Source organism: Vigna unguiculata, chromosome 9 (genome assembly GCF_037176805.1).
Source record: "Vigna unguiculata cultivar grain cowpea cultivar isolate G323 ecotype 2 chromosome 9, ASM3717680v1, whole genome shotgun sequence".
NCBI lineage: Eukaryota > Viridiplantae > Streptophyta > Magnoliopsida > Fabales > Fabaceae > Vigna > Vigna unguiculata.
In genome coordinates this window covers 8,664,300-8,687,049 of record NC_140800.1, presented here as the reverse complement: position 1 = coordinate 8,687,049, position 22,750 = coordinate 8,664,300, and the positions used below count along the sequence as shown (strand labels likewise).

Sequence of the window (22,750 nt, the reverse complement as noted above, 5' to 3'; positions counted from 1 at the left end):
AAAAGTAAAATATAGCATAAACTAATATTATATGTTATGTCAGCTCCTGTTATTACGAAAACTAATATATTCTTATGTATATATTGCATTCGAATGAATAACTATAAATTATTTCACTTAATAAAAAAAACAAACACCCGTGCATATGCACGGGGTATAATATCTATATACTTTTTCCATAATGATTCGGAGTTATTTTTCTTTTGTTAGTTATACATTTTAATCATCCTTATACTATTATCAACAAATTTGGAAAATTTTGAATATACTTCCTCTTCTACCTTTATATTCTTTTTACTTTTTATGAATTAGTTTATAAAACTTTTCAGAATTTATATATATGTATTGATTTGAGTTTTATGTTCAATACGTGTGAGGAGAAATATCAAGCAGGATTCACTCTTCAGGATCAGCTTTAGGATGATGTATGATTACTTTAGTTAGGTTTTGTCATAGTCTTGAATGGGTTATTCCTTAAAATTATTAAAAGACTCAACTCAATAACTTAATTTTTTCTTTATTGTGTCTTTAAATCTATTGACATGTTTACATGATAAAATCGTTAATTACTTTTTTTTCAAATCTTGATTAGGTAGTTGCCACCATTGACAACATTGAAGAAAGTTGTCCAACCTTGCAAATCATGCCTTAGGATTGACAGCTTCCTTTGATGACTACTCATCAAATTGATAAGTGCACTAAAGGATGGTACTGTATTTATGTTGATAGTAATTACAACTCTTTATCATTATATATGTGCCAAAAGATAAAGAGTACCGAGTGCTTTGTATATTTAAACACAACCCTCTAATTATATTTCTACTAATTTATATTTACACACAACCTCTATAATTATACTGTATCTACACTCTCAGATTTTCAACTGAAATTGCAAAATGCAAATCCTTTTACATTCTAACCAATTCGAAAGTTCGTTATTTTGATTATATTCCACTTTTGCATACATGTAGAATTGTTTGGTTTTTCTCAGCTTTTTTTCTTGGTTGAACTTTGTTGGATTTTATGTAAATTAGTTTCAATTTTAATTGCTCTAATTCTTTATAGTAGTAGTTAGCAGTGAGTTTACAAAATTTTAAGCAAATAAATCGACTTTAACATCAACGTGATGAAGGCTAAGATTATACTGAGTTCTTGCGGCCAGAATGGATCCTTTTCCGCCATTGGAGTTAAGCCCTGGATATGAAAACTATCATGTGATTCATATGGAAGTTGCAGAAATTGATGAAACCCCGAGAATGATACGTTAACCTCATCATTTTGAATCTATATATATATATATATATATATATATATATATATATATATATATATATATATATATATATATATATATATATATATATATATATATATTAATTATATGTTTGTTTAATTAGATCATAAATAATTATTTAATTATAAAAAAAAATGTGTGTTTTACCATTTAAATTCTGGAATAAATAAAAAATATGTGAATGAGAAAAGGTTAAAGAAACTGTAATGTAAGTAGGCAACCAAAAGCCAAATTATCAATGAAGAGATAGGTTAATGTTTAGTTTGATTAGATGATAAATAATTATTTCATTTAAAAGCAAGCAAGAGTTCCAATATTTTTAACCAATTTATTTTTAATTATTTTCCTTTATTGATAACAATGTGTAAACTAATTAAATATTAGGTGAAATATAAGGGTATAAATGAAAAAGAAAAGATTAATTACGTTGTGTTGAACTTTGTGGAATTTTGAACTTGATAGTTTATAAAAAATAAACTTTTTTAAGAAATGAAATATTTGAAAGTAAACGGAGGAAGTTGTTGTTATAAAAAAAAAAATTACTTTGACATCACTATTTACAAATAACTCTCACTTGAGACCAGCTTTTCTTAATAAAATATTATTATCTAAATAAAATATTAATTTATTTGAATGTCAAGTGGAAGTAACAGTTGTCAAAATACCACCGTCAGACAAACATTACATGACTCTTGATTAAATAGAAGTTGTGAAGAGAACATGGTTAAGACGGTAAATTTGAATTCAACTACCATTGAGTTGGCTTAAAATGGTGAATTTGAACACATTCATTTATTTGTTATTAAAAGAAAACGAAATTTGACAGAAGCTATATATTAATTATTGTAAGATTTATAGTTTATTAAGTAGTGGATGGTTGTATTTTCTAGAAAAGATATCATTGGTTTTTATTTATAGTTTATTCTTATAAATTTACAACTTATTTTTATATAATGTAGATAAAGACGTATGCACTTGAATTTAGAAAGCTAAGTTTAGTTACTTTACAACAATAGAGATCTCAAATGTCACTTGGAATAATTGTACGATATTATATGTCAAGCAGAATCTATAGAAATTTTTATGTACATAAATGCTTAATGTTTAAATTGGAAAGTATTCAACAGGAGAGCAATTGTTCCGCCAAAGTATTACATAGGTTTCTATTTGAAAATATTAACATCAATTTTATGTTATATTTATTTTGTACGGGACAATACTACATAATATTTTATATTTTACTTAATAAGGGTCCGTACATATATATATTTCATCCTAATATAACATTCAAATGTTTATATGTACATGAGTTTTTATTTAAAAATTTTAACATCAATCTCATGTTATATTTAATTTATACGGGACCATATTATGTTTATATTTTACTTTAACAACAACCCGTTGATACGTATTTTATTTTAATATGTGTTTATATCTACATGTGTTTGTATTTAAAAATTTTAATATCAATTTCAGTTTGTATAATATTTTGTACAGGACCATATTACACCATATATACCTACATTTTACTTATTTGATAAGGACTCTGCATACGCATCTCATCTTAATATAATATGTGTTTATATCTACGTTGTTTCTATTTAAACATTTCAGGTCATATAATATTTTGTAAAGCACCATATTATATAATACACCTATATTTTAATATATCAATGAGATGCGCATACCAGTTATACTTAATTAAATCAATAATATATTTAAATATTAAAATTAATCATTATATATAATTAAATCAATAATAATAATCATTCAAATAATTGATTTATATATAATAACAATAAAAATTGTTTTAAAAATTACAAAGTATAAAACAAAAAGAACACGATCGGGTCTCCTACGAATTTTTCTTTACATCCCCATTGTATAAAATTAAACTTCATATTCTTAACTATCTTAACTGTTTAATATATCCAATAATTCCATGTAACAATGTTCAAATTTTATTATGATTTCATATAACTATGTTTAGAAAAATTACAAAATATAAAACAAAAAGAACATGATCGGGTCTCGTACTAATTTCTCTTTACATCCTTACTATATCAAATTAAACTTCATATTCTTAACTATCTTAACTGTTTAATATATCCAATAATTTTATGTAACAATGTTTAAATTTTATTATGATTTCATATAACTATGCTTAAAAATATTAATACATTATAATTACTGTATTAAATTAATATATCAAATGATATTTATTATATTTTGTTCTTATCATCTAAATTCATCATACAAATTAAATTTGTAAATATAATAATTCCAATTACTATATATTACAACATCAATTACAAGAAATAAATATAATAAGAATCCCTTTATTTCATATTTTCTTAATACTCACATTTCAATATTTTAATACATATAAAAAAACAAGTTTGTTAATTATTTAACTTCATTTTTATATTATCAATTTTTTCATTTAAATATTATTATATAAATAAAAAATTTATAATAATATAATAATAATTAAATTAACTATCATGAAAAAAAAACAAATTTTGTAATCACAATTAAATGGGATGTAAGAATTTTAACTTCTAACCAGTTTTTTAATGATTTGCATATTCCTTACTAGTAGTGTATGTTTTGATGCCAATAAGGAGAAAATAATAAGAAGAAGAACTATGGTTGTATATTGTGATTGATAAATTACTAGTACATATCAAGTGTTTTTTTTCATATAAATTTGTTATACTAACTACAATATATGTCAAGTTTTTAAATCTAAGACCGATTTACGTTGTTGTACTAGCTCGGATACATTATATTTTATCTTTCATTCATTATTTTTTAAATTTCGCAATATCTGAGGGATTATTGTTGAAATAGAAAACTGTAAAAGGTACATTCTTCTATGTGTGTTGCTATAGAAGCCATGATGAATCTATGCAGTGAATCCTCCGCTCAAGGTGTGAGAGTGAGATCCTCTCCTAAAGTTGTTAATCTACTTCGCAATGTGCTCTACAAATCCATTGTAAGGATCACACTAGACGTTGGCTTCTTCTTCCACAAGTTTTGGTACGGATTTCACTCTTCATGGGTTCTTGTGAATCTTTCTCCATGGATAAGGGGACGTTGTGGCTTGTGACTATGCAAAACAAGCTTTCCCTCAAAAAACATAGATTCATTCACTCTTCTTCTTCTCTCGAGGTCTCTTTTCTCTTCTCTTATTCTTCTAATATATTCAGTTTATTACTCTGAGTTTTCTTGCTAAATTCTGATTTATTGGAAATATTTGATAAATTCTTGTTATGTCTTGAAGGACTTGCGCAATAGAGTAATCCTTAAAAGTAATGAATTGGTATCTGAGAAACTAAAGTTGAAAGAGTGCTTAAAGAAAAAATTTATGTACAATTGATTCGGTTCAGATATTAGTATTTAAAAGTTAAAAATCAATATTTGTATGTGTGTGAAAAATGAAAAAGAACATAAATTCATATGAACGGAATTCATAAAAATTGTCATTTTTACATATAAAAATGATAATTTTCTATCTTTAGTGGAATAAAGGATGATCTTTTATAGTTAGAAATCATGATTGCTAACCATCACGAGTCCATGTTCTAAAAAATAACAAATTTTGAAATATATTATTCTTTTATACAATTGTGTTTAGAAGATAAGAGCTAATGTGTTGTTCTTTTGTAAATTTTTTAATTTGGTACTGAAGTAAATGATTTAAATAATGACTTTTTCGGTAAAAAATTTACTTTTAATGTCAGTTCTCATCTCTCTTATTTTTTTTATAAATTAGTTAAATATCACATTGAAAACTTTGATTTCTACTAATTTATTTTTAAAATTTCAAATTTTGAAAAGGTTAAATTTTACTACTTTATGAAAACATACTTTTATATAAATTTTGAGAAAGTTAATTTTTTCTTCCATTAAGCATGTCCGCGTATGTATGTTTGTTTTTCATTCCGTTGAACTGAATCTCACCAATTTCTTATTTTCTTCTTAGTTTCTATAATGTAAAGTGGAAACAAAAAATTGAAGGTATATCTCACTCCTTGTTTCTTTCTTCTATGTTTGTGCATTGGAAGTTAAAAGGATTCATTTCACGAAATTTGAACAAAAGTTCATTAATATGAAATGAGTGGAGTGTTATAAGGATAATGAATTATACACATAAGTGCATAACATGGCAGAACTGAACCTGTGATATTGATGTCACACTTGAAATGGTTCAACTCTTTGCTTGGAAGCAGTGCGAACCGGTTGGTTCGTGTTTCCATGTCCACCTACAGTCACAAAGTTGAGTTCCCCATTAGCCTCAAACCACCAAAACCCAACCAAACCCTTAGGAAGCACCTTGAATGCAATAGGCACACCAAAGTGTTTCTACTCTTCAGATCCTTGTTAAGAAAAAGACCAACTTTCAACGCCATTGACAGCTTTTCTCTGCTTTATGCCCTCAAAGCCTGCAACAGCAAACACTCCTCCACCCAAGGAAAACAACTGCATACCCTCATCGTAAAATTTGGGTACCAAGCCATAGTTCAACTCCAGACATCCCTTTTAAAAGTCTATGCCCAGTGTGGCAACCTCCGTGATGCACACCAAGTGTTCGTTCAAATACCCTCAAAGAATATCATATGCTGGACCTCTTTGATTTCTGCCTATGTTGACAACCACAAGCCTGGGAGGGCTTTGCAACTGTTCAGAGAGATGCAGAGGAACAATGTGGAACCTGATCAAGTCACTGTGACCGTTGCCCTCTCTGCCTGTGCTGAGACCGGGGCACTGGAAATGGGTGAATGGATCCATGCTTTCGTGAGGTGTAAAACAGGGCTGAACAGAGATTTGTGTTTGGATAATGCTCTTATAAACATGTATGCAAAATGTGGGGATGTTGTCACGGCTAGGAAGGTGTTTGATGGCATGAGAAAGAAAGATGTCACAACTTGGACTTCCATGATCGTGGGGCATGCAGTCCATGGGCAAGCAAGTGAGGCTCTTCAACTTTTTTCAGAAATGAGCTCAAGTAGAGACAAGGGAGATTGTGTCATGACCCCAAATGACGTAACGTTCATTGGGGTTTTAATGGCTTGCAGCCATGCAGGGTTGGTTGAGGAAGGGAAATGGCATTTCAGAAGCATGAGTGAAGTTTATGGTATAGAGCCCAGAGAGGCTCACTTTGGCTGTATGGTGGATCTCTTATGCAGAAGTGGGCATCTGAGAGAAGCCCGTGACTTCATTATGCAGATAACAATGCCGCCAAATGTGATTTTCTGGCGAACTTTGTTGGGAGCTTGCAGTGTTCATGGTGAATTAGAGCTAGCTGTCGAAGTTAGGCACAAACTACTCCAGTTGGATCCTGGCTATGTTGGTGACAGTGTTGCTATGTCTAATATTTATGCAAATAAAGGCTTGTGGAACAACAAGATACTAGTGAGGAATCAGATAAAAAAGTCTAGAGCTCCTGGTTGTAGCTCAATTGAGGTGGAAAGTGGGGTTGGTGAATTTCTGATCGTTGATGGCGATCATGCTTTATGACAGATAAGGGGTGATGTTCCATGGAAGCTTATGGTTGATCATGTGACTTTGGAAGCTTCATGATATACACTATTGAAATCTCTTCCCAAACTTTCTCTAGGACTGGAATATGCTGTAGGAGTGCAGCTGGGAACAATGTTTGTTATGTGTGCCACTGAAGTATGTCACACTTAAAAAGAAATCCGTAACACTTTTCTTCATTCCCTTCCAATAAAAGTTTCCAGCCAACCTCTTGTATGTTTATGTGAACCCATAACTCTTGTAATAATAGAGGAATCAACAATGAACTTTTAGATAATAACTTCCCTTCATTGAAAAGTATTCCATCCTTCGACTTGGAAAAATCCAACCAGCATGGACTCATACACATGGTTCCTAATTCAATAGTATAATATCTTATTGACAAACATTTGCAACTTTGTTTTCACAACTAAGTTTATACAAAACATCAAATTAGTACTCCGAAACTTATGTAACTAATATTGTTGAAAGTAGTGGTAATTCTGTGATTGAGTAATTGCTTCGAGCTCTTATGATAGGTAAAAAGCATAGAAACTTCTTCCCTGAGGCAATACATACAACACAAGTGTCGTAATTTTTTTTTATACATAGATTTAGATAGAGATCAAGTATGTTCTTAATTTCTTACACGTAAAATTAGAATTTGTCTCTTTCAAAAAGTTTGTATAAAACTATTTTCATACTTTAGTAATACATGAAATACATTTTTTTCATTGAACAACATTAAGTTTTTTTTTTAAATGCGTAACGACAATGTTGAGGAGATTAAAAAGTCTAGACATATGGTTGATACATGATTGATATAATTTTAAAAAAAGAAGTCTGGGCATGTGGTTGACACATGATTGATATAATTTAAAAAAAAAAATATCTATTTTATTTTATCAAAGATGGTAGGATAGTAATAAACTTTGAGGTCCAAGGTTGTTTGTTCTTCTTATGAGAGATAATGATGAAATTTAGTTGGACTTGTGCATGAATGGTTAAAGATCGATTCTAATTTTTTATTCATAATTATGACTTTTTTAGTAACCATTAATATTTTATTTTATAATTTGATGTTTAAATTGGTCATTAAAGTAACTAACAACTTTTAATCACTAAAATTAATTGTTAATTAAACATTTTCGTGCAATGTAACCACCTTTACAAATCTTAAAATAATAACTAACTTTTATCCATTTCTCAAATCAAAATAAAAAGTTAGGATCAAATAAAAAGATAGGATTATTCTGCTTATGCTCTACTATAATACTTTGACATTTATAATTATATACTCTTAACTTTTAAAAAAATAAAAATAACATAAAAAACCACATGATATAAACATAAATGGATGATGTGACAATAACGTGTTGATGTGTTATAATATTAACACAGAAAATTTAGGATCAAATGTATAATAGTATGAAAATACAGTAAACAAAAGTGTAATAGTATGAAAATATGAGACAAACGTATAGCATTATAAAACTAAGAGGATAAAATGTGAGAAATATTAATATTAAAAAAAAATAAACTATTGTTTATTATCTTTGAGTCTTCCTTCCACAATATACACACTAACTTGTACTAATTATTAGGGTGAAATAGATCCTCATTATTAGTGTGATAATGAGTACATTTTCAATAGAACTTACATTATTTTTTAAAAGTATATTATGAAATGCCAATAACATCAATATTTATGACAAATTGTAATTATATTGAAATATACAAAATCTTTCGCAAATGAAAGAGAGAAACAATTAAGAATTATAACATGTAACAAAATAGAAGATGGTTGAGTGGATATGTGACCAATCAAACTCATAATAAGAATGAATATGTATAAACAAACAAAAATAGTTTAGAGAAGTGAAAACTTACTAACATTTCTAAAATAAAAATTCTTTATCATTTTTTTATTCCTATTTGTATTTTGTCCTCATATTTTCTCAATAATGCACATTTGCCTTCATATTTTTATAATGATGTAGATTTGTTCTTATATATTTACAATGCTGCACATCTGTACTTATCTTTTTTTAGTGTTGTACATTTTTTTTAGTAACATTTTATTAGTATCATGAGTTAACCATGTCAAATAATGAAGTGTTGTGTTAGGTATCAACATTGTTATGTAATAGTTGACCAAATAAGATTGATAGTTGTGAACAAAATACTAAAATCCTTATATTTTTTTAGGAAGAAAAAAAAAATGTGTCAAAATTAAGTATAAGAAAAAATTCACCAGAAAAAGTAATAAATTGGAGAAAAAATACATTTATTATAATTATGACTATATAAGTTTTTTATTTAACTGGTTGGTTGTCATGTAGAGTAAAACATATATATATATATATATATATATATATATATATATATATATATATATAATAGTTAAGAAGAGTTTTTATTGTAGTATTTATTTACACAAATATTTTTTTTTTATTTTACCTCTAATTATAATTTTAAGTAACTAACCTTTATAATATATTTTGCTATTCCAATTATAAGTAAAAACAATTCAACCTGAATATCTCTATCAATACACAAATAAAAAAAGATAAATAAATGAACCGAAAATAAGGCATATTATTAAGTATATGTGTGTGAAAAAGACAAACAACCACACATTCTCTATAAAGTAATTCACTATTTTACTATATATCTTATAATAGTAAGTATACTTCATTTTAAAAATATATAAAATTAAATTAATATAATGTTTGAGTAGAGTCTCCTCCATAAATATACAATTCAGTTTTGGGTAAATAAATAATTAAGTTTTTATAAAATAAGAGTAAAACTGGTTTAGTCAAAACTTGAGTTGTGGCATGATGAGTGGTGTTTATGGCTATGGAAGGGATCTCCAACTCCAAAGCGGTGTAAGAGTAACTAACACATGACAGTGCCGTGTTTGGGTGTGAGTGAAGAAGCAGAGCATAACTGATAACTGAGGTCGAATCCAACCCATACTGCACATGAAGAGGCATTGGCGCAACACCGGCCACGACGAAGAAAGCCTCCCAGGTTCCGATTCAGACACGCGCTCCACCCGGAAATTCCCTCTCACGCGCCTCATGGCGCTCTCTCTCTTTTGTCTCTTCATCTTCTCCCTCACGTTCCTTCTCCCGCGCCCTCCCGTCCAATCATCTCCAACTATAAAAGCTCTGCTCCAACTCAAACAAACCCAAACTCAACAAGGTTTTTCTTCTTCTTCTTCTCTTCTTCTTTAGTTTATGATTTGGTCTTCGTTTCTATTTCAACTTGGTAGACACGTGAGAAATTTGGATCTTACAGTTATGCGGCATTTGTTTTCGTTTTGTGTAATGTGCTGCTGTATTGGATTTATAACCTTATTTATAAGTCTTTTTCTAGTTTTCTCTACATTTTTGCTTGGTCAAATGTATGCTGTGCAAAAGCTAATGATTGTTGGAGATCCAACATTCACTGTTGATAACGCTAGAATACTGTATGTGAATGTCGACTTGTGACTTAACTTTTGGAATTGAGTTAGGTACAAATTCAAAATTTTGAGATGGCATCTAAGCCTGTTGGATCATCTTTAAATATTTAGTCTTAGCGAATTTCGTGTTATTGAATTTCTGTTCTTGACATTGACATGAAGTAGTATTATTGCTGATGGAACAACCGTTACACGAAAAAACTTATTGGATTGAGTTAGAATCAAACTCAATTTTAAGGAAGCAGTCATGAATATGATTAGAGAGAGAATTTGATGTTTTGCATATATTTTTGTTTTGCATATATTTTAGGTATGCTCAAAAGCACTTTGTGATACATGTACCTGATTTAACCTAGAGGAATATGACTTTTGTTGTTGTTGCTATTATTGTAGTGACCTGATTTTCCCATTTCCAGTTTTTTTAGATATTTGATTTACTTCTTATGTACATGAATGAACATTCTGGTTTAATAATGGAATTCTTCTTTTTTGACTTGTAGGTGACGTCTCTGATTTTGTCATGTTGAAAAAGGATAAACTACTTGGTGGCCTTTTAGCAGGTGGTTTCGATGAGAGATCCTGCTTCAGCAGGTACCATTCTGCCTGGTATGGGAAAGGACTATCAGGAAATCCTTCACCTTACCTTATTTCTAGATTGAGAACATATGAAACCCTTCACAAGGAATGTGGACCTTACACTGAATCCTATAATAAAACGGTGAAGGATCTCAGGTCTGGTCATGTGAGTGATTCCCCCGCGTGTAAATATGTGGTATGGATTTCATATAGTGGGCTAGGGAATAGGATATTGACCTTAGCTTCTGCATTTCTATACGCCCTCCTCACGAATCGTGTTCTATTGGTTGATCCTGGAGTTGATATGGTTGATCTTTTTTGTGAACCGTTTCCACATGTTTCCTGGTTTCTCCCTCCTGATTTCCCTCTCAACAGTCATTTTTCCAAATTTGATCAGAAATCTGATCAATGTTACGGGAAAATGCTGAAAAATAAAGCAACTACAAAATCCACGGTGCCTTCTTTTGTCTATCTTCATCTTGCACATGACTATGATGATCAAGACAAACTTTTCTTTTGTGATGAAGACCAAACTTTTCTCCAGAAAGTACCATGGTTAGTGGTGAGAACAAATAATTACTTTGTCCCATCTCTATTCTTAATGCCATCGTTTGAGCAGCAACTGAGTGATCTCTTTCCGAACAAGGAAACAATTTTTCATTTCTTGGGTAGATATCTTTTCCACCCCACCAACAAAGTATGGGGACTTGTGAGTAGATACTATCAAGCTTATTTAGCTAATGCTGATGAAAAATTAGGCATCCAGATAAGAGTGTTTGACACAGGAACTGGCCCATTTCAACATGTGTTGGATCAGATATTAGCTTGCACCTTGAAGGAGAATCTTTTGCCTGATGTTAATCGAAAGGGTGATTTTGTTAAGTCACCAGGAAAGCCGAAATCAAAAGCTGTACTGATGACATCGTTGAGCTCTGGTTATTTTGAGAAAGTGAGAGACATGTATTGGGAACATCCTACTGCGACAGGAGAAATTATTGGCATTTACCAGCCAAGCCATGAAGGTTTTCAACAAACAGAGAAGAAGATGCACAATCAAAAAGCTTGGGCAGAAATGTACTTGTTGAGCTTGAGCGACGCGTTGGTCACGAGCTCGTGGTCTACTTTTGGCTATGTGGCACAGGGGCTTGGAGGTTTGAAACCATGGATACTGTACAAGCCAGAGAATGGAACAGCCCCTGATCCTGGTTGTCAACGTGCCATGTCAATGGAGCCATGCTTCCATGCTCCTCCCTTCTATGATTGTAAGGCTAAGAGAGGAACTGATACTGGTGCACTTGTTCCACATGTACGCCACTGTGAGGATATGAGCTGGGGTCTTAAGGTTGTAGACAGCTCTAGTTCGCAATAAGTTGCTATGTCATGAATGCCTTCATGACTGTCATAACTCATAAGTTTTGCAAATTTTGTTGTACTATAGAATTGGTTATTGGTTCAAAAATTTTATCATTTCCTATAGAAATCATGAAATAGAAAATTTTCTCCGTCATTACTATGTTTCGGTTGAGTGTATAATGTATTAGCATCATTTGGAATGGCTTCAATAACAGGAGCATGTGACTTGCGTATATTTGGATGCACTTGCGTAGAGTATTGATGAGTGTATAATGTATTAGCATCAATATTTAAGACAAATTGTAATTATATTGAAATATACAAAATCTTTTGCAAATGAAAGAGAGAAACAATTAAGAATTATAACATGTAACAAAATAGAAGATGGTTGAGTGGAAATGTGACCAATCAAACTCATAATAAGAATGAATATCTATAAACAAATAAAAATAGTTTAGAGAAGTGAAAACTTACTAACATTTCTAAAATTAAAAATTCTTTATCATTTTTTTATTCCTATTTGTATTTTGTCCTCATATTTTCTCAATAATGCACATTTGCCTTCATATTTTTATAATGATGTAGATTTGTTCTTATATATTTACAATGCTACACATCTGTACTTATGTTTTTTTAGTGTTGTACATTTTTTTTAGTAACATTTTATTAGCACATCAATCCATGTTAGTATCATGAGTTAACCATGTCAAATAATGAAGTGTTGTGTTAGGTATCAACATTGTTATGTAATAGTTGACCAAATAAGATTGATAGTTGTGAACAAAATAATAAAATCCTTATATTTTTTTAAGAAGCAAAAACAAAATGTGTCAAAATTAAGTATAAGAAAAAATTCACCAGAAAAAGTAATAAATTGGAGAAAAAATACATTTATTATAATTATGACTATATAAGTTTTTTATTTAACTGGTTGGTTGTCATGTACAGTAAAACATATATATATATATATATATATATATATATATATATATATATATATATATATATATATATATATATATATATATATATATATATATATATATAATAGTTAAGAAGAGTTTTTATTGTAGTATTTATTTACACAAATATATTTTTTTTATTTTACCTCTAATTATAATTTTAAGTAACTAACCTTTATAATATATTTTGCTATTCCAATTATACGTAAAAACAATTCAACCTTAATATCTTTGTCAATACACAAATGAAAAAAGATAAATAAATGAACCGAAAATAAGGCATATTATTAAATATATGTGTGTGAAAAAGACAAATAACCACACATTCTCTATAAAATAATTCACTATTTTACAACCTATCCTGACATCGGATCTAGGTTGGCTTGTTTCAACCTTTGATCCAAGCCAGTCACTCACGATTTCATCCTAGGCAAGCCCATCACGACATTGGGCCAAATTGAATTATCTCGAATTTTGAATTGAGTCGACCCGTCTCACCTTTCGTCTTGGTCGACACATCTCAACCTTTTGCCCAAGTCGATCCGTCTTGAATTTCGACACAGGTCGGCATGTCTCGAACATAGACCCGAGCCGACTCAACTCAACTTTCAGCTCAACTCGACCTATCTCTCCTTTCGGTCCATCGGCCCGTCTTGACGTTTCGTCTAAATAAGTTGTCTTCAGTCAAACTGGCCAAGGTTTACCTTCAACCCAAGCCAACCAAGGTCGTCTCGTAAAAATTTGGCCAAACTTTTATTAAGGCTAATTTGACTGACCATCAACCTGGAATGACCCTTTTCGACCTTCGACCCGCACCAGCCTATGTCAACCTTCAAAATATAATAATTTAATATCATTGTCATGAATCTTCTTTATCATCATCCAACATATATTGAAGTTTAGAAAATGGAAAATCTATATTAAATTTCATTTATTATTGGATTAATTTTAGTTTTTTGTGTCATTTTATTAAAATGGTGTATTATCTTTCTTTATTAGTGTATAAAAAAATAGTTTTCATTAGAATTTAAATGGGAGTGGAGAGAAGTTTAAAATATTTTTAAATTTGAATATCAATTTTTTCTTTTGTAATCTTTCTAAAATATTTTTAAATTTTATTAATTTTGTTTCATTAATGTTTACAAATTTAATAAATATTTTAATTTTCATGAAATTTTATTCGGTATTCTAATTTGAAATATTTAAAATTATAATTTCTTCTTAACTATTTCATATCGAAGAAATGAGAATACGTTTTTTTTATACTAAATATTTAATGATATTATGTTTCATTTTGATTTTTTTTTATAATTTTCGAAATCCTAATTAATTAATATTAAAATCTTAAGAAAACAAATATGGGTACGGACACGTACAAGGCTATACCCATTATATAATGGAGATGTGGATGAGACAAAAGTTTTATACCCGTTGAGTTTGGGTATGAGAATGTGATGAATTATTTTCTTTGGAGATGGGTATGTAATAGGAAAACTTGTTCCCGTCTCAGTTGGCATCCCTAGATGTGTTTTTCTTTTTCTTCATGTTAATTCCTTTAAAGAGTCTGGAAAGATTTTTCTATCTCATTATTGTTGTATTCTTTTAAGTATTTATTATGTGGTAAGTAGGTCTCTGCAGAGTTATTTTTATTTGGGTCATGCTAACCTAAGTGCACTAGTTAAGAAAAATAAATAAACATTGAATCGTATAAAAGTTCATGTTTATTTGTGACATTAAATTAATTTTGACCTAAACAATTTTACTTTATATAAAAGACAAAAGTGTACATAATTGTTATTTAGTTCTAATTGATAATTTATTTGATGCACACCAAAATTATCATTCATGCATAGAGATGGCAAAAATAACCGTACTCGTGGATATCTACGGATAAAATCGGTAACGGATAGTTATTACCTGCAGGTATTTATTACCCGCGGGTATTAAAATATTTGTTACTCGCTACCCGCTTATAAATAGGTCAGGTACGAGTATCATACTATCTGTACCCGCAGGTATATGTTACCCTTAAAAAGTAAAAATAAAAATTTAATTTATATTTTATTAAGTTAAATTTAATTAAAATTAAAATTAATAGTATATTTTATTATGTCAAATTTAATTTAATTTATATTTTATTTTTATAATTTTATATTAAAAAAATTATAATATATATATATATATATATTTTAAATATTTGTGGGTATCGGGTATCCACGGGTACCCGCGGGTTTTAAAAATATCCGCGAATATTTTTTAAGCGGATATCCAACCGGTAAATGGACAGATAGCAGGCAGATTTTATTTTGCGGGTCAAGTTGCGAATAGGCATTATCCGTGCCCAACCCAACCTGTTGCCATCCCTATTCATGCATAGTCAAAACAAATAGGGAAATTAATTTGAAAGAGTGACAAAAAGCAATTGAAAGAAAGAGAAAATTTGTCCATGAAAAAATGCAATCTATCCGTAACAAAGGAATTTGGAAAAGACTACAATTTTCAAAAAGATTTTGTTTTTTTCAAAAATTAAAGATTGTATCTTTCAAACATTTCAAACCTTTACCTTTCAAATTTTTACTGATAGACGATCCTCAAGTATCAAAAATATTTTTTCTTATTTTTTGGTTAAGACATTAGAAATTTCAAAATATTTATTTTATGTTTTCAAAACAATTGTAGAAATAAAAGACGAAAACAATAATTTTTCTTTAGAAAATCTATTTCAATCTATAGAGTTATACCTTAAAGAGTATTCTATTTTAGTCAGTGGTTAATTATTTCATATTTCAACATAAATGTAGTGAAATCAATAATTATTAATTATACCTCATAGTGTCCTTAAAAAACTCGTTAAGATTTCCTTTTTTTATTTTAACATTTCTTCTATTCGTTAAATCTTTACAATGCATTTTCTATAGAAATAAAATCGATTATAATTGTACGTTACAGTAAAAACTAATACTTATAACAACAAATGTATAGTTGATGTATATTTATAAAAAAAGGTTATTATAAATTTCCTTTTTAATTTTCAATTTTTTATTTGTCTTCAATCAAATATATATATATATATATATATATATATATATATATATATATATATATATATATATATATATATATATATATATATATATATATATATATATATATATATATATATATATTTCTCTTCTTACTTTTTTTTTCTTTTCTCACCTACTACTTTCCTCTCATCTTTCTCGTTCCACTAAACCGTGAGCGAACGATTTTCTAGAATTTTTGGTTTGATTCTTGTATAATATTTTTTCAGGTGAACAAAATCAACTTGTTGTAAATTTTTTGTTAGGAGGATAAGCAAATAATTGTTTTATCTAAATTAATATTTTAATTCAGATTCCACAATTAACACAAAATTGATATGTAATATGTTTGTATTGTGGATTAATTTCAAAAATGGTGAGAATAGAGATGAAATGTAGAGAACAAAAATAAAGAAGATGAAAATGTATTGAAGTGAAAGTATTTGAGAAACCGTAAATGTAAAGTGCTAGAAATGTAAATATAGGAAAACAAATTATCAAGGATACAACATGAACTTGTAAAATAAATCTGAGTGCACTAATCCAAATTGCAACAAACATTATCACTGAATTAGTCATTATTCTCTTTGCAGCCTTATCAGAATATTTGTGTTGTAAATATAATGTCACCTCATTTTTTTCATATGAACAACCTATTTATATTTTCGCTTTTTTCTGGCACTTAAGTCAAAATAAAATAAATGAAAATTATATAATTTGCAATAACCATAAAACAAAAATCCTCCACATTGTGTTAGTTATGTTTACTACGCCCATGTTTTGCACCAGTTATCATATGCCTCAACTTTCTTTTTTATCTTGCGTAGTCCATCTTTCAATTCTGGCAATTGAACATCTTTCTCGATACACTTCTTATTTCTCTATCATTCTTCAATTTTCACTCCTATGTTGGCCTTATTTTGATTTCCTATGTAACCATTATTTTCTTAATCTTGTCCTTAACATCTTTTTTTTTTTTATGTGTTTACCTTATTCTTTTCGATGCATTTGCCTCAGTATATTCTTCAATCTCTCGATTTTGGTACCCTCAATGGTGCGATTACCATGTTTTTGTTCCATTTTAACTAATTAACTTTTATAAGACTCATGAGTCTTAATCCACCTTTTCCCTTTCCTTCTTTTCTTTTTCTTTATTCTTTATTTCTTCCTTTTTCATCATTTCTCTAACCTTACTCTCTCAGTTTTAACCTAAATGTGCGTGGGAAGCTTGCATGAAAAGTTGTTGACAAAGTGACCTGAAGCTTGTTGTACTAGTGGAAACAACCTGCTATCAGCTGGAAGGAACTTCAATGGACAGATTCTCAAGCTCGCACTAACCTCATACACGTTCCATACACTCATACATGATTTTCATGCATTAGAATTCAATTTAGGAAATCAAACCATTGCATTCATAGTTGTAGAAAATGCATTCTATACAGTTTTGGTCATTACTTTAGATATAGTTCATTCATTATTTGTATAGCATTTTAGGACCATTTTTTGTGTAGTTTAAAGTATTGGATTGTATCCCCCACTGTTACAAACACAATTCAAATTCCACATGCCTAAATCACTCATAACTTTGTCTCTATTTGGATTGATACCTTAGTTGATCCTTACACTACTTTAGGGGCAAAATTAAGATTTTTGTAAATCTCTGAGACTAGGAACTTAACAAATAGTGATATCCAATCTTCTCTGCTGGCCTATGTCGCATTCCCTCGTTCATTTCACCCTTGCCCTGTATCATGCCCGTAGATGCCCCAAACAGCGGTCATATAAGTCTTTCACAAAGATGAAATTGGGGTCTACATGAATGGTATTAAAGCAGTAATACGTCACAAAAGAGGTAAAAGCATCCACATTCACATATATTCTCTGAATTATCAAAAGTATTAGAAAGCAAAATCAATACACATACTAGAATCTGTCGATTTCTATTCTCAACCACAATCACAAAAGGAGAGGAAGCAGATAATTATATCAGAAAATTAAGTACTCTGATGCCCTTGAAGTTCAGCTTCGTTCTTAATCAGGGATCAGTTCTTTCTTCCTTCACTTAAGATAATATGGTAGCCATGCCTGCAACATCATCCAAGTAAACATTAGCAAGTCTGGCTAAATAGTAAAGAGAAGGTGCACAGTTGCTAATCAGAATAATTAAAGTTAGAGTGCAAGAGAATACGTTGATTTGAAAGGAGCACTAGTTGCGCCAACAGGTGTGCTGAAGGCAACATCCTGAAATGGCCCAGCCATCTTTCCTCTGGGAAACCATCCAAGGTCTCCACCCTTCTTTCCCGAAGGACATTCAGAATACTCTTGAGCTATCTGTGAAATAAGTGAAATATTTTTTATAATAATTGACCAAAATATTTGCTCTAATTAAATTTCAAATGAACAGATTCATATTTCTACTTTTCAATTTACAGACATTCATCAAACTTCACATTACTAACAACAGATAGTGGAAGCAGAAAACAATTTTGTTATTAAGGTAAGCTCCCTTATAAACAGAAAACCAAAATAAGGATTTGAAAAATGAAACAAGAATGAAATTCATTGTATGACCTCTAAAAGAAAAATACCTTTGCAAACTCAGCTGGCGGGACCTTATCTCCGTTGCTGAGCCAACCATCCTGCAGCTTCTTGTAGGCTTCATTGATCTTACCTTGTTTCTCACATAAGATATGCCTAGCTGAACGGAATAAAAGGCCAAAAATGAAATCATAGTAAAACAAACTATGAAAAGAACTAATGATGGATACAATTGTATCTTGGAATTTTGTCTACCTTTCACGTAAGTGCAAGTACCGAGCCCATCTCCACCTTTCCCACCTTTTCCTTTTCCCTTAGAAGCATTCTCATCACTTCCACTTGCAGCCTGCTTCCCCTTGCCCTTCCCTCCAGACTCCTTTGGCTTAGAGTCTTTTCCCATGTTTATCACAACTTAAATAATTTCCACTGAATAAGCAGATCAAGCATTTGACGATTGCAAATGTAAATCAGTAAGAGTGAAGTAACAAAGGGATACTAACTATAAACAGATTAACGGTAATACAAGCAAATAAAATGCAATAATGCATATAACTCTAACAACTTCAACAGAAATACAGAATGTACCATATGCTTAATGGATTTCCCTGTTGGATATAAAAGTAATAAACATATCAAGAGGAGGGCACAGAAAATTTAAACCATCCACAAAAGAAGAAATGATAGAAGAGAAAAATGGGTGGCGAAAAAACAGGCAACCGCCCTCAATCTCCCAATTGAAAAGAAAAAAAGAAAAAAGAGAATTCATCTACTCCACCCAACACTGAACTCCTAGGAAACAACTCCAATCTATTTGACAGAGATACTCGGGGTGGATTATTCTGAACAAAATCACTGGAATTGACCTTCGTCGGTCCAAGAAAACTATAACTAAACCCAATAAAATGAGCTCATTAGCCACAAATTTTCAGCCTTTTTTTCTAACCCAAGACAAACCCATTGTTCCCAACAACAGGCTTAACAAAATTGAATCTATGCTTCTATATCTATCAAAATAACGAACACAGGCAATCAATCTATCTAAACTCTAAACTTCAAACCTTCTTAGTTCCAGTTAAAATCGTTCAACAAAGGTTCGGTAAAGGCTCTCAAAACTTCTGGTACAAGGAAAAAGAAAGGCACAGACACAATTAAAGTTAAAAAAGAAAACATAAGGGTTGAGGTGTATGAAACAATTAATGCATACAAAAACACAATCCGAACCAAACCATGAGCATAAGCCATGTGATTAAATCAGGGGCAATATGGAAATGGATATGGAAATTGATGTCGGGTTTCGTGAAAGTGTTACGGCACGGATGTGTCGAAGCGCATAGCATAAGCAATAGAAACCTTATGCACAATCAAAGAGAAAGTGGAGAATTGAACAAACAAGTATATAAATATCTGGAACATTTTCAGCTAAAAGAACAAATGAAAAAGAAAAATACCCAAGTCGGAGACTGAGAAATTATGAAGGGCGATGAAGATGATGGTAACGAGTCACCACACTGGTACTGGAGAAATAAGAATCTCTTTCCATTTCGCTTTTTTCGTTTTTACGCATTCAATTGCACCAATTGGGCCAGGCCCAAGTTAAAAACTAGACCTCTTCTTCCGCACCCCTAAAATCGTATATTCCAATTTTATCCTCGTAAATTTATAATAAAATATATAAAAAGTTAACTTTCTCATGTTTTTCGTTGAACCTAGGAATGTCAAAAACAATTGTATCTGTGGGTATCTATTACAAATTAAGAAAAAAAGATACCACCAAAATTATTATATTATTCATTTTCTTTTTTTATTGACAAGTGTCATAAAATTTAGTTTTTTCGTCATTTTAAAAATGTGTAACAAAAGGATTCGGGTTCAAATCCAACAAAAACCTATTTGTTTTTATTTTTTCATTTATTTATGATTTCAACTATAATATTAATTATAAGTAATCTTATTATTATTTGTAATATTTTTATAAGTATTATTATTTGTAATTATTAATAATATTATTATTTGTAATGTTTTGATAAGTATTATTATTATTTATAATTATTAATAATATTATTATTATAAATATTATTTGTAGTGATAGTAATAAAATTATAACCAATATTAATATAATAATAATAATTATTATTATTATTATATGTTATTATTATATATTATTATTATTATTAGTAAATAAGTAATTAGAAAAATTATTAACTATAATATGCCAAAATTAATACTTAAATTAGTAGTGAAATTATTAGTATTATTATTAGTATTATTACTATTATATTTTGTTATTATAAAAATTATTAACATTATTGGTAATAGTAAAATTATTGTTGTTGTTATTATTATTATTATTAGTATTATTAATAATATTAACACATAATATATTAATATTATGATTATATATGATTGTTGTTATTATTAAATTTATTGATAATATTAGTAGTAGTAAAAATATTAGGATAGTATTACTTATAATATCAATATAATAATAATAATAATAATTCAACCCTAACCGCCAAACATGCACCGAAAATAATAATAATAATATACTCCACGTTTACCATATACCGAATTATAAAACAACGACTAGAAGTACCAAACCGCCAAAATTATCCTCATTATATAAATGAAGCAAATTAACCAATATTAGTTCCAATGTATATAAAAAAAAAGAACTCTGCATATAGTCATCCATGAAAAATGCATTTAGCCCAAGGCAACAATAACCACCGGACCTTAAATACTTTAATTTACTTTCCCATCATCAAACACAACAATTTCAATCTGTAAAAGTTTCCAGAGTCTTACAAATTATAACTATAAATTTATTAAACTACCCAAACATAATAATTTAACAAAATACCAAACCTCCAACTCCGATCACCAAAAGCCTTTTTATCTTTATCTCAATGCACTAATTCCTAAATAAAAAAAATATTGGACCTGTAATTAACAAGAACATCACGTAATGATTATTTCCACACCGCAAAACTCTTAATCTAACTTTTTATACCTTATAAAATTACCAACGCAATGAAAATGTCGTAATGCTTATAATGTATCTTAAACCTTATATAATATTAAAAAAATACCGTAGCCATATATACGTATAACAAGACCAAACAATCACCTTGGCAACTTTTTATGGAAACTATAAAGATATATAAACCCCTATTGCCATTTTTTTCTTAACATAATATATGAATCCTTCACTAAAAATGATTGCCTTTAATAAAATAAAGAAACCCAAATATCAGTGAAATCAGTTTGAATTATAACAAATAAAAGGGACTTAGCTCCCAGTACACAAAAAACGTAATCCAAAATGGTATTTCACAATTTCACCATGGATTCATCCCTGAAGAACTTAGAGATCATATTAAAATCATCCATAAAACTCACTTTATCCTTCTATAATTCAACTTACAATTATTGTTCTGCACATAATCAAACAATACTAAGGAAAAGAAGAAAAAAGGTTAGCTCCCCTTACCTGGTGTTTTAGCTTCAAACAATTCTAAATGAATTCTTTCTTGTTTTCCAAAGCTCCCCTTCTTGCCTCCACTCCAATTCTCGCTCTGGATTGCAATTCTCAGCCCGACACACACTATGACACTTTGTTTTCCCCACTCACTCTTCTCTCTCTCCCCAAATTCAGCCCAAAATAAATAATACAAATAATAAAAACGAAATTAATTTAAATTCAAGATTTTATGACCATTATTTTTTATTACTGCACCCTCTCAAACACATGCACACCAACAAACTATCACATTATTCCTATCAATTCACACATTCATACAAGGTTAAACCATGTTTCCGCATTCATAATATTTTGGTAATATAAAACACAATTAAAATCACACTAATGCCACACACTAGACTTGAATCCAAGTACTCTCAATATAATCAAGTACTCTCAATATAATCAAGTACTCTTAACCACTTAACTAAAATTATTCCTTACCTAAGA

General features: G+C 29.5%; 3 protein-coding genes across 3 annotated transcripts; 2 read left to right on the top strand and 1 right to left on the bottom strand.

The window, feature by feature from the left end:
- Positions 1–5,240: 5,240 nt before the first annotated feature.
- On the top strand, positions 5,241–7,143 carry LOC114162798 (putative pentatricopeptide repeat-containing protein At1g74400). The gene has a single exon (XM_028046773.2). It carries the CDS (start codon positions 5,489–5,491, stop codon positions 6,815–6,817), a length of 1,329 nt encoding a protein of 442 aa, XP_027902574.1. The 5' UTR covers positions 5,241–5,488; the 3' UTR covers positions 6,818–7,143.
- Positions 7,144–9,641: 2,498 nt separating this feature from the next.
- LOC114162492 (galactoside 2-alpha-L-fucosyltransferase-like) lies at positions 9,642–12,451 on the top strand. The gene is made up of 2 exons (XM_028046404.2): positions 9,642–10,027; positions 10,790–12,451. Exons 1-2 carry the CDS (start codon positions 9,805–9,807, stop codon positions 12,232–12,234), a joined length of 1,668 nt encoding a protein of 555 aa, XP_027902205.1. The 5' UTR covers positions 9,642–9,804; the 3' UTR covers positions 12,235–12,451.
- A 5,640-nt stretch (positions 12,452–18,091) lies between these two features.
- Positions 18,092–20,338, bottom strand: LOC114196120 (FKBP-like peptidyl-prolyl cis-trans isomerase family protein). Its single transcript, XM_028086652.2, has 5 exons — positions 20,229–20,338; positions 19,036–19,206; positions 18,831–18,940; positions 18,431–18,573; positions 18,092–18,327 (listed from the first exon to the last, which is right to left on the bottom strand). The coding sequence occupies exons 2-5, from the start codon at positions 19,178–19,180 to the stop codon at positions 18,285–18,287; spliced, it is 441 nt and encodes a 146-aa protein (XP_027942453.1). The 5' UTR covers positions 19,181–19,206; positions 20,229–20,338; the 3' UTR covers positions 18,092–18,284.
- Between the last annotated feature and the right edge of the window lie 2,412 nt (positions 20,339–22,750).

Bases quoted from the DNA above. Each gene is read 5' to 3' on its own strand.
- LOC114162492 (XM_028046404.2), top strand. From the start codon at position 9,805: ATGAAGAGGCATTGGCGCAACACCGGCCACGACGAAGAAAGCCTCCCA. The intron at 10,028-10,789 runs GTTTTTCTTCTT...TTTGACTTGTAG, and splicing joins ACAAACCCAAACTCAACAAG to GTGACGTCTCTGATTTTGTC.
- LOC114162798 (XM_028046773.2), top strand. From the start codon at position 5,489: ATGTCACACTTGAAATGGTTCAACTCTTTGCTTGGAAGCAGTGCGAAC.
- LOC114196120 (XM_028086652.2), bottom strand. From the start codon at position 19,180: ATGGGAAAAGACTCTAAGCCAAAGGAGTCTGGAGGGAAGGGCAAGGGG. The intron at 18,941-19,035 runs GTAGACAAAATT...TATTCCGTTCAG, and splicing joins TACTTGCACTTACGTGAAAG to CTAGGCATATCTTATGTGAG. The intron at 18,574-18,830 runs GTATTTTTCTTT...CTTATTTCACAG, and splicing joins CGCCAGCTGAGTTTGCAAAG to ATAGCTCAAGAGTATTCTGA.